At 42.7% G+C, this 12,662-nt stretch overlaps 2 protein-coding genes across 3 annotated transcripts in view; one reads left to right on the forward strand and one right to left on the reverse strand.

The window, feature by feature from the left end:
• Nucleotides 1–1,703: 1,703 nt before the first annotated feature.
• On the reverse strand, nt 1,704–6,566 carry hapstr1b (HUWE1 associated protein modifying stress responses b). 2 transcript variants are annotated; one of them, XM_083656189.1, is made up of 4 exons: nt 6,180–6,566; nt 4,549–4,629; nt 4,175–4,435; nt 1,704–3,745 (listed from the first exon to the last, which is right to left on the reverse strand). In XM_083656189.1, the coding sequence occupies exons 1-4, from the start codon at nt 6,373–6,375 to the stop codon at nt 3,507–3,509; spliced, it is 777 nt and encodes a 258-aa protein (XP_083512315.1). In that variant the 5' UTR covers nt 6,376–6,566; the 3' UTR covers nt 1,704–3,506. The 2 variants fall into 2 exon arrangements, with proteins under 2 accessions (XP_083512315.1, XP_083512316.1); XM_083656190.1 differs by having other exon boundaries at nt 4,175–4,431; nt 4,545–4,629.
• A 3,657-nt stretch (nt 6,567–10,223) lies between these two features.
• The window catches only part of abcg2b (ATP-binding cassette, sub-family G (WHITE), member 2b), a gene marked incomplete at both ends in the record, with an annotated part of 7,862 nt that continues 5,423 nt past the window's right edge, over nt 10,224–12,662 (forward strand). Inside the window, 5 exons of the mRNA XM_083655749.1 lie at nt 10,224–10,369; nt 11,533–11,592; nt 11,735–11,852; nt 12,013–12,168; nt 12,468–12,625. Coding sequence (XP_083511875.1) covers nt 10,224–10,369; nt 11,533–11,592; nt 11,735–11,852; nt 12,013–12,168; nt 12,468–12,625 — 638 coding nt within the window. The remainder of the gene's footprint in view (nt 10,370–11,532; nt 11,593–11,734; nt 11,853–12,012; nt 12,169–12,467; nt 12,626–12,662) is intronic.

Genomic DNA, 12,662 nt, shown 5'->3' on the forward strand with positions numbered 1-12,662 from the left:
GGCAGGTGTGACACATAAAGATGATGATTAAACAGCATAATTATTAGTTTACCTCGGGCTGGTCACAATGAAAGGCCACTATGAATTTATGGGAGTGGAATAAACATTTAATTCACAGGCAACAGCTGTGGTGGACAATGGCCTGCTCCCTCAAAACTTGCAACATCTGTGGTTATTGGGTTGTGTGACAGAACTGCACTTTAAAGTGACCTTTTATTGTGACCAGCCCAAGGCACACCTGTGCAATAATCATTCTGTTTAATCATCATGTTGAAATGCCACACCTGTCAGATTATTTCAAATCATGAATAATTGGAGCAAAAACAAAGATGTTGCATTTATATATATATATATATATTATTTTGGCTTTTTAGCTCACTGTTTATAGCAGCAACGTTTGCTTTTGAGAGAGAGGGGGGTGGGTCACCCAGCAGTCAAGGTACGGTCTATGTCGCCATCGTGTGTTGTAGAGGTTGTACTGCATTACAGCTCTTGCATCTTGGTTGTCATTTGTTGACACCAGCGTTACAGTAAGGCAGTGGTTCTCAAACCTTTTTGGCTTTCCCTGATTTCTGAATTCAAGTACCCCTTTTAGCCGAATACATTTTGCTAAGAAAACTGCAAGAGAAAACTATACCATATGATGCAATGAATGAATGATAACCCACCTTTTGAAGAATATAACATTACAAATTAAGAAATGGAGTGAAAGAGTTGTAATTAGTGCCTCCCGAGAATATTTATTTTAATGTTTCATTCATGTTTAGGATTTATTCTTTCTCTCAAGTACCCCCTGTACTCCCTCCATGTACCCCTAGGGGTACGCGTACCCCAGTTTGGGAACCACTGCAGTAAGGGATCATAGAATACCATAATCATACAGTCACTTTGTTGCAGGCCCGGCTCCAGACCCAAGTTACAGAGGGGGCCTGCCACTAGCTTGGGGGGGCCAAGCTACCCAAGGGGGGTCCGGGGGGATTCTCCCCCGGAAGAAGATTTTGTACATTTTAAAGTAAAATTCGTCAACCTGGTGCATTTGAGAGCAAAATGAAGAGGCTAAATCTGTGAAGAACTACACACATCTCTAATGTGTTGTGACTTTACAAATAATTAGGCCTAAACAATTAATATTAAGTGTATTTACACATTGTGCACAAATTGCATTCATTGTGACAAATTTACAATAGTTAATATCCAGCCAGAATCATTGCAAATGGATGTTCAAAGTAACAGTTAGCAATAGCATTCAGTTAATCAATGCCTAATGACAGCCAGATTCCATGTTAAACTTTAAAACAGAAAAACAGAAAAACGTTAAACAAAAAAAAAAAAAAAAAAACAAAAAAAAAAAAAAAATTGGAATGGGGGGGCCAGTTTGTTGAATGGGGGGGCCCGGCCCGGTCAGGCCCGCCCCTAGCACCGGGCCTGCTTTGTTGCCCTCGGAGAATCCTTCATATTTACGCTTTGGTAACGGACAGTGGGACATAAAAAATAAAATATATGCACAGCACATCCCATTCTGTCACAGGGTTTATACAAAGTAATGAACAATGGGGGGATGCATTTGTTAACGGGGCAGGTACCACTTTTGACAGTAAAGATTAACCGGCATTGAACTAAGCTCTAAGCAGAGATGATGCAAAGCGGAGGAAAATTCTGATCCAACAGGGAGAAAACTCAAAGACAGGACTTTGTTAAACGCTTGTTTTTTCTTTAATGCCAGAATCATTACTGTACATGGACATCCCAATGGATTTGCACTTCTTTCTTTTTACAATATGTACCACATATCATAACAGCACCTACATGTTATTTACACACGTTAGACAAGGCTGTATCACAAAGCAGTGTTGGAAATGAGCGGTTCACTCTTAGATGACGTTAAATAAAACAAGTGCATTGAGCCTTACTGAACCATCGCACCCAATAAACCATGATCCAACTAAAGAATCAAAATGAAAAATGTCACAGGCATCGGCCCATCCCCTACTGCTTTCTAAGTTCACAGGCATCGGCTCCTATTATTTTCTAGATTTAAAAAGGTAGAATCACAAGTGTGACAGTGAAGTAGCTCTTGTGTAACAAGAGACTGAAGGGTGGCAATGCATTTGCACCAGTTGATTCAGCCACTTGAAGTCCCAATTATTAAACCAAATGTAAACAAAACGATAAGTAAAATGCAGGATTCTAAGACATTGTCAGAGCTCTTCATGCAAAGACTCACAACAAAGCAAGAGCCAGTTATGGGTCAAAACATATTTTGAAGCTGAAAAGAATATGTGTGTATATATACACACACACACACACACACACACACACACACATATCTATCTATATATAGATATATATCTATATATAGATATATATATATATATAGTATTTTTTGTTACAATTGGATTAGAAAATTGCAATAATGTTGATATATATTAGGGGGGGGGCATTTTGGATGAGCAATTCTTTTTCACTTTTTAGCAAGTACATTTTGCTTTTCAATCTCTAGTCACCACTATTAAAGTGTCAGCTGAGTCCACCTGTAATGTATGTTAGTCATAATTTGCTGTGTAACTTGGACAGACCTGCTTTGTGATCAAACCCTGGTTCGGGCTGCAAACAGCAAGTAAAGAAAAAGGGGGAATAACTATGATTAATTTAATTTAAAAAAGAGAAAATAATTCTGTCAAGTGTGTGTTGAATCCTGCACCTGCGCACACACACACACACACACACGCACGCACGCGCGCACGCACGCACGCACGCACGCACACACACACACACACACACACTCATTGTCACACGACAACCAGAGATAGCAGCGTCCTCAAAGGCAAAGACAAGAGTACAACACAGTAAGTGGCAGTTCTGTTGTCAGATAGGCAAAACACACAGAGCAGCAGCAGATTGAGACACACACGCTGACAAAGCGTTTTGAGGAGGGCTACAAATCGGGAAGGCAGTTTGACCTCTCAGGATCCAAACGAGATCCTCCCAGCGAGCCCAGGTTTCAGTCCAGTCTGGTTTGGCCAGCACTCCAAGGAGAGGAAGGAGGAGGTACGCTTAAGTGTAGGGGAGCAATTATAAGGGACGACGAGGGCAGTGCAACAGACCAGTTCATCTGATTATCAGATGTGTTACACAAAAGGAGCTTGGCCAAATAAAAGACGTCTAAATGCAACATTCTGCAACGCAAGAATCTCGAGTGTGCTTTGTGCTCCCTTACAATCCTATCAGATCTATCGAAGGGAACCAAAGAGAAACATGGAAGGACAATTTTGTGTAAAGGAACAGAACTCTGGTGTGGGGAGGATGGATGAGAAACCTGAAGCAAGGAGTGAGAAAAAGATAGAATGGGAAAATTAAGTGGGGTGTTCATAGTTGTGTTTTTCTTCATTGTAGCATCGCAACAAAGATGAAAAGGAGGAAGATTTGATTGGCCGGCCAAGGCATCAGTCCTCATCAGTCAACCGCCAAGGAGCGCACGGAGGAGGGATTAGTGGTGCAGGAAGAGTTCAGAGCATCCTGTTGCGTTTGTGAGTGGGTGAGTCTGTGATGACGTCACTACAGGGGGCTGGGCCTCGTTTACGGGTGGCCGTCGAATCCAAGTGGAGCGCCATCTCCTCTGCAATGAAGGTGTTCAGGTCCACGTCGTGAAGACCATTTCTACGGCGACTGAGGGATTGGGCAGGGTGTGTTGGGGAACCCGGAGCGCCGGAACGCACAGAAATGCTTGCCATAGCTCCACTCAGACCTGGAGAAGAAACAGACACACGAAGGCAGCACTGCTATTAATTTACATGATAATTGATTGATATGATAAATCAGGGGTGCCCACACTTTTTCAGCTTGGGAGCTACTTTTAAAATGACCAAGTCAAAGTGATCTACCAAACATATTTATTTATATATATAGGCTATACACTGAGTATACAGTGGAAAAACAGTGGAAACAGTGGAAAAACAGTGGAAAAACAGTTAAAAAAAAATCCCCCCCCCCCCCCCCCCCCCCAATGCCATGCGATCGACCACACTACCTTCGCGATCGACGTATTGGGCACCCCTGTGATAAATGATTGATATATGATAAATGATTGATATAATTAATTAGTTTGATATCTCTATAATGTAACAACCTCCCTGCTGGGTTAGGCGTGCCGTGTGAAAGTAGCTTCATGACCCACCATGTAGTGCTATGGCCTCCCTGAAGGGCTGCAAGTCCGTCTCCACGGAGCTTCCCGTCTCTGGCGGTGACACCATGGCAACTCTCGGTGGGGCCCGAGCGTTCCGCGGGGGCGGGGCTTTGCCACACAGGAAACTGATGAGGTCCTCTCGCCTAATGTTTCTCCTGCGCTTCTTCACCCACGCGAGCACCTCCTTGTTCCTGCGCTGGTAGCCAATCTGGATACCCAGGTCGTAGCTCCGCTGGTGGGCCTCAACGCTCTCTGGAGCCACACAAGGGCAGAGTACATTTAGACACCAAAATCAAAGCTCATGCTACATTGATATTTTCTCACACACACACACACATGAAATTCTGGGCAGTGCAATGACTTGCCTTTGTAAAGGTTAGTGACGGCTGTAGCTGCATTCTGGAAGGGCACCCAGAGAGAGAGGCCTTGTTGTTGACAGACTCGATCTGTAAAAAAATAAAAGTGACACGTTTGTGAGTGAGTTTGTGATGATAACATTTGAAATGACGTGACAAACCAGTCCCAATAAGCAAGAAATGGATATGACAGGTGACAGTTCAAGCATGCAGATTTTACACACCGTTTACTCTCTCAAGCTGGTCAGGTCACGTGCATGTAACCATACCCAGTACTCTTATACAGAATAAAGGTATTTTCAGACCAAAAGCGAATAATCCATCGTACCGCAATAAAAGAAAAACGAACCCATTTATCTCGATGGGACTATTCACACCAAATCAGTTTGGGAGCGCTGTTGTAATGTACATTAGAGCCGCGCCCTCAATTCAGTGTAGAGCATCAGATTGGATTTTTACGAACGCACCATGCCACCCTTGGTGTTTTGGGTAAAAATGACAAGTACTCGGCTTAAATTAAATCAGTGGTGCTGGCCTTCCCATCATCCTTTATCAGGTCCAAACTGAACTGCAAATCCTTAAAGCTAACCTGGCTCTGTAGTCTGTACAGAGGTCCATAGCATTACCAACTGAAATGATACAGTCTGTGAAGCTGTTTGTATCCAAAAACAGATCAAGCAAGGTGACTGAGCAAAGTGGAACCATATGCCTGCACTTCACAAGTGGGCTACTTGCAAACTTGACACTTGAGGTGTCAGTCATATGCTCACAGAGTAACATTACTTCCGGTAAACCGTCAAATCACGTCAACCACTATGTATTGACTGACCCATAATTCGGATCTGACTTTAGCAAGCAAACATTTAATCCCTTCGCCATTTTGTTCTGGAGCTTGTCAACAATGCTGCTATCAGCCAAACGTGCGGTGGATTCAATATCTCGAGTAAAAATGTTTTGTGTGTCGTTAATGTTACATTCACCAACGCAATAGGATAAATTATCACATGTTTTGATCGTCAACAAACGAGTTGTTTTCACTCGGGGAACTCCTCCCTGTACATCGCCATTTTGACGAGCTGACTATGGATGTACAAAAACAATGTTAATGTGAGCCATGTTATGTCTGTGTAGGGAACATAATATGCTCGACACAGCGACAACATTGTACAAATCGTTACACAGTTAGGTGGTTATATGGGAACCGCTTATAAGGTGTCTACTTATCTATTTAGCTCAGGTAGTCTTTAGTGACAGCTTAACGTTAGGCCCCAAGCGAGTTCCAGTCCTGCTGTAATAGACGCGGAGTGATGGGCTGCTAAACCATAACCAGTTAAGTTAGCTATCTGCAAGGTTAGCAACGGAACGGGCTCACAGCAGCATGTGTTCAACACAAACGGATTGACAACGTGATCTATTAAAAGAGCGTCAATCAAAGCTTGGAGATTTAAATACTAGCTACCCTTCCTAATTATGCTAAAGTTAAGCAGCTAAAGTTGGCTAACATCGTTAGCCTAGCTATTGGTGCCCTTTGTGTTTCTCTCCAACCAGCACCGCTGCAGGGTCGTTAGCTATGTTAGCATTAGCGTTAGCTCTCAGCTAACAGCTAGCTAGATTTAACTTGAACCTCGCTTGGTACAGACCCTTGTAGAGCTGTGCGACAGCGGTGGCTGAATTCTGAAAGAGGTGCCACAGTTTCTGCTGGCTTTGCTCCGTCTCTTCCTCGTTCGGTTCGTCTTGCTCGGCCTCTGCTAAGCACTGTCGTTCCCATTTGGAGAACCAATGTTCGGGGCCGTGTTCTTGGATCTCCGCTTCTCTCTCCTCCTTCTTCTCTTCCATGGCTAACGTTAACGTTAGCTAGTAGCACATAAGCTAAGCTTCGTCTGAAATATACGATTATTTGTTTCGGTAGACACTTAAAAGACTTTGCCGTTGTTCTATAAGAGAAATGTATAATACAATCTCGACGATTTGTCAAGAAAGTTGCTGTTAGAGCCGCATTGTGAATAGATTGAGTCCGGACGCCCAGTGTCAGACATCAAACTGAGGAGGAATGCGATGACAACACCTCAGATGTCTTGAAAACACGTCACGGTGCATGACGTCACGGGGCATGTTGTCTAGCTCCGCCTATTTTTCCAGGCTACCTATTGACGATTGGCTACAGTTATTATTTTGGGGCAGTTCTGTGCCAGCCTCGAAGCTTTATTGGACAGTGGTAGAAAAAAGGAAAGGTCAGAGTCAGCAACGTTGATCCCGCCCCTTCAATGATTCGCTCTAGTCTTCTGCCATACAGCGTTCTGAACGGCAGGGGGCAGCGTTACCATGCAACTGGTTTAACTCTTGTGCTTCGTGAATATACACTGACCCCAAAAACTATTAACAATAATTAGTTCAGTTCCATATGTGTACCATTATGTACAGTAGCGTTAAATACAGTAGAATGTATCGTTCATTTTTTCTCTCCATTCTCACTGTAGGCTCACCTCCCAACATGGGAGCAACATTCTAGTCCTACTCGGAATTGTAACCCCTCAAATGCCAGTTTGTTTACATAATTTAATTTTTCTATCCCATAAATGCAAAATTGATTTTTTTAATTGATTAACAGGGCCTGGATATGCTAATGACTGGCAGCAACATTTCATTTCAGCCATTTTTAGTTCTTGTGCAATGTCACATTGCTAAATACACTGACCTAAAAACCTATTGGGTACACATTGTGGACTGTCTGTACAGTAAGTACAGTAGAATGTGTGGAATTTTATATTTATTTATTATTATTATTATTATTATTATTATTATTATTATTATTATTATTATTATTTTATTTGTTGGTCCCTGTCATGAGGGCTGAACCTACATTTAATTCATATTCAGAATTTTAACCCCTTAAATGCCAGTGTACAATACAATACAGTACAGTACAGTACAGTAAAAAGTACAGTAAAAACACAAAAAGTGAATTATTTTCCTTCCCATGAAAGCAAAGTGGATTTTTCTTGGGGTGATTATCATAGCCTGTGATATGTCAAAGATTGGCTGGAACAGTTTTGTTTTGTTGTTGTTGCAGTGTTAGATTGATGAATTCCCAGTTGAAAAGCATGTAAAAAGGCCTTTTTTACATGCAAAACAGCAAAAAAAGTGTTTTGTTTTACTCCCACAAAAAAAACATGAAAAACATGATCTTATTTATTATTTAGGCATCAGTCCTGAAGTAAAGGCCTCAAATTGGTAGGTTTTCCCTGGGTTTGACCTATGGGTTTGACTCAGTTCCATCTGGTGGCTGCATATGGCAACTGCATGCAGTTGCCATATCTCTCTAAACACCAATAAGACCAAAGAAATCATTGTTGACTTTAGAAAGTCCAAAGTCATTCACACCCCCATTTCCATCAACGGGTCAGCTGTCGACATAGTCGACAGCTTTAAATTCCTGGGCACACACATCACAAACACACTCACATGGTCTCTCAACACCAAGTGCATCCTCAAGAAGGCACAGCAGCGACTGTACTTTCTGAGGCGCCTCAAGAAATTTGGCTTGAGCACCAAAGGCCTTGTGAACTTCTATCGCTGTACCATAGAAAGTGTTCTGACAGGGTGTATCACAGTGTGGTACGGCAACCTGACCGCCCAGGACTGCAGACTGCTGCAGAGGACTGTGAAGACAGCAGCTAAAATCATTGGCACAGATCTACCAAACCTCCATAACATCTTCACCACTCGCTGTAAAATGAAAGCCAAAAACATTATCAAAGACACCAGCCACCCCGCTCATACCCTGTTCTCACTCCTCCCTTCCAAAAAACGCTACCGGAGCATCAAATCACACACCACCCGTCTCAGTAACAGCTTTTTCCCCCAGGCAGTCAGGCTGCTGAACAGTTGACTCACACACACTGCAATGCACTGTCACTTTGTTGTGCACCATTATTGTATTGTACTGTATCGTGGTTTGTGTTATGTCTACACGTACTGTGTACAGACATGTCTGTATCACGTATAGCCTACATAGTTATGTAGGTCTACACCCTTTTTCTGTCGGTCTTTGTGACCATGTCCTTGTGTATGTAAGGCTGAGGGTGCTCAGAGCATAAAGAATTTCATTGTATCATACATTGTATTATACATATGACAATAAACTACTTGAACTTGACCTTGAACTTGAATCTCACCACCAGCTGACCAAGCCAAAATGTAAAAAATAATCAAACACAGTGAAAACCAATAACTTGAAGCCTTACCTCCAGGATGAATGCCTAACATCAGGTAATTGGTGATTTTTTTTGCAAAGATTCCTGGAAGTCCAAAACAAATATTTTTTTCTTTTCTTTACTCCACTAGAGCCAAAAAGTGTCCATTTTGGATTTCCAGGGATTTGGGCAAAAAAATCACTAATGACCTGATGTTAGGCATTCATCTCGGAGGTAAGGCTTCAAATAACTGTAAAATTAAATTGTCCACCATTTCCCCATGTTTGGCACAAGGATACATTTCTGTAATCCCTGGCTACGGCCCTGACTGCATGAACTTGATTGCTGTGCCGAACATGCTCAAATACTGAAAAATACTAAAACATGGTAAAAACTACCTTGACATCAGGATGAATGTTTAAGGGAATTCATGATAATAATAAAAAAGGCTGGAAATCCCAAATGTTTGTTTTTGTGTAAAATTAACATTATAACCAATGGGAAATGCAGACATAGGAATTGAGGGCCATGGAGTTTTCACTGCCATTTTTTTCTTCCTTTGGTCCAGGATGAGAACATGATTTTTGGAAATGCATGGACCCAATAGAAAATAGCTGGAGGCCCCAAAATACCACTTTGAATGGAAGTCAATGGTGACATTTTGTGGACTAATAGGTTTTTAGGAACTATTTCTCCTCCAGGGTGACAGGAAATGGCTCTAACATAGTATGAGGTATACTTTTGTAACAGACCCCAAAAAAACGTCCTGGGGCAAATTTCAAGCCCGTTTGGACTAATGATGCATACATTAGCATACTACGAATATTGAAAGCGTACACAAAATGTACCAGCGGGGCACTTAAGTTAAGGCATGGTTTAATGTAGCCTAATAAAATGGAAAATGAGCAAGTGTGATGATGATGATGCTGATGATGGTGGTGGTGGTCGTGATGGTGATGGTGATGATGATGATTGTGATTTGGTTGATATTTCACAAGAATATCAGTCATTTAATTGCTATGCTGCTCAGATAGTACTGAATATGTTTTCAATCTCTCCATATTCTAATAAAAAACAACAATAAATCAATCAAACATGACAGCAGCATTCTGAAAACAATGCATTTCTGTCAGCTGCCAGTTGCTGTTACTGTACACGGTTCATGGTGAGAATATCGGTGATTATTAGATATAGCCTCGACCTAGAGTACTTGATGGGTTCAGTTGCTGTGATTTGGGAAGGCAAAGTTCATTCATTCATTCCTTGTTGTACATGCCACTGAGATCATCCACAATTGTAAGTGAGCGAGGAGTCCAAAGATCAGAGGAGTTTGGAACAGAAACTCACGATTACAGTCTGCGTGCTCTCTCTATCTCTCTCTATCTCCCTTTCTCATTGGCCAACTGTACAGGTGTCAGACTGCACCTCTGTCTGAAGCGTTCTCTGTGGCTCCTTCACTAACACTCTGCTGTTACACCGCTGTGGTTGACGATGTCTGAAAGGGAGAAGACCGATGAGGAGTGTTTCCAGGAGCGAGGACCAACAGTCACATTCAGCAACTTGCATTACTGTGTTCAGGACAGCAGAGGGGTCTGCTGCAAGAAAGGCCCTGAGAAATACATCCTCAGAGATGTAAGGTACTGTAGGACATGATACCTACCTCTCTGTGTGTGTGTGTGTGTGTGTGTGTGTGTGTGTGTGTGTGTGTGTGTGTGTGTGTGTGTGTGTGTGTGTGTGTTGTGTGTGTGTGTGTGCGTGTGCGCGTGTGTGCGTGTGCGTGTGTGTGTGTGTGTATGTATGTGTGTGCGTCCGTGCGTGCGTGTGCACGCATAGGTGTGTTTCAGACAGTAATCTAAACTGTATTAACTGTGGGACTGTGGTTAAGATGGCACACACACGTAGGCCATTAGTAGCTTCCTGCTTTTATGCTATGATTATGTTCTTTAATATTTGACAATAGCCAGTTATAAAATGCTAGTGTTGTATTGTTTAGTTTTTCATTTCTATCACCAACAGAATAGGGCACATTCAAGGCCGTTCTGGCAGGGGTTAGATCTTGAGGAGGAAGGGGTCTTAACCACTATCAGCACTGCAGATCTATACAACCAGAATCCACCCAACATTTACTTTTATTACATACATTTTATAATGATCCTTAGGCCATTTAATCTGCTTCTTTATCCTAGATTGGGCCAGGGGTCTTTCAGTTCACAGATCTTAAAACATCCTCCCTGCTTCGGTCAGGCCTGATCAAAACATGTGATCTGCTGAATGTTAAATTGATATGCAAAAGGGACGCAAGTTTAGAGGCATCAGTTCCAATTCTACTGCTTAATTCCTGTTGTTCATTTGAATTCAGTTGCTTATCTGGGAACTCACCATCAGTTGTTACTGTTAAGTTGTTGAAAGAACAATGACGATGTTTATCATTGATGGATTATGTTTTTGGATTGACAACGATATTTGTCAGAGAGATATTTGATGAAAATGTCAAACTGAGTCAGCTCTTATGGAAGGTAATGCAACTTTTGATGACACTGAAACACAAATGATCTAGTCTTAAGTACTGTAGTGCAGAAATAATAGAGAAGAATGGAAAAACTCAATAGAGCCAGTATAATTCCTTGTTGACAAATTTGAATGTCTGGAAATAAATATAAGTTAAAATGTTGAATGTATAAGCCATATCAAATTATGTATCATATCAAGCAACAATGGATTATGAGGAAAATTACATTGCATTAATTATATTACATTATTTTGTAAAGGTGGTCATACTTTGTCTGATTGGTTGTTGCAGTGGCATCATGAGACCTGGGATGAATGCCATCATGGGCCCAACAGGGAGTGGAAAAACATCGTAAGAGCAATAAAAGGCATTCACGTACAAGTGAAGATACACACACACACACACACACACACACACACACACACACACACACACACACACACACACACACACACACACACACACACACACTTATTGTCTCTCTCTTCGCCAGGCTTCTGGATGTAATTGCAGGGAGGAAGGACCCTGCTGGACTGCGCCAAGGAAGTGTCTTGGTGGATGGCAAAGCCGTCACCTCTGACCTCAGGCTCACCTCTGCCTATGTGGTTCAGGTACACACGCACGCACACCCACACACACGCACGCACACGCACACACACACACGCACGCACGCACGCACGCACGCACACACACACACACACACACACACAATGTACTTTGGATTGATCCGATCGTCTTATGTTTGCGTCTCCATCGCCCCTCTGGCTCCAGGACGACATCCTGATGGGAACTCTGAGTGTGAGGGAGAACCTGCTGTTCAGCGCTAACCTCCGTCTCAACCCCCGGCAGCACTCCTCCACAGACAAGCAGAGCAGAGTGGATGCCATCATACAAGACCTGGGCCTAACAGACTGTGCAGACACCAAGGTACATCGCTGTGCTACAATACACAAGCATATTATTCACATATCACGCACTGTACAGCTATGTATGATATATTATGTTTAAATGGGAAATTACAAAATAAAGTGCCCCAAAAAATAAAGTCTGAACTTTTTGTGGGGTTTAAACTCTGTGTGTGTGTGTGTGTGTGTGTGTGTGTGTGTGTGTGTGTGTGTGTGTGTGTGTGTGTGCGTGCGTGTGTGCGTGCGTGCGTGCATGCGTGGGTGCGTGCGTGCTTGCGTGCGTGCGTGTGTGCGTGTGCATGCGTGGGTGCGTGTGTGCAGATAGGAACAGAGTTTCTGCGTGGTGTATCTGGGGGAGAGAGGAAGAGGTGCAGCATCGGGATGGAACTCATCACTGCTCCCGCTCTGCTGTTTCTGGATGAACCAACCACCGGCCTGGACTCCAACACTGCTAACTGTATCATCAATCTAGTGCAAAAGTACACGAACATGCTGACATTTCAGCACACACATGTC

Source organism: Poromitra crassiceps (assembly GCF_964638095.1).
Source record: "Poromitra crassiceps genome assembly, chromosome: 19".
NCBI classification, from domain to species: Eukaryota; Metazoa; Chordata; class Actinopteri; order Beryciformes; family Melamphaidae; genus Poromitra; species Poromitra crassiceps.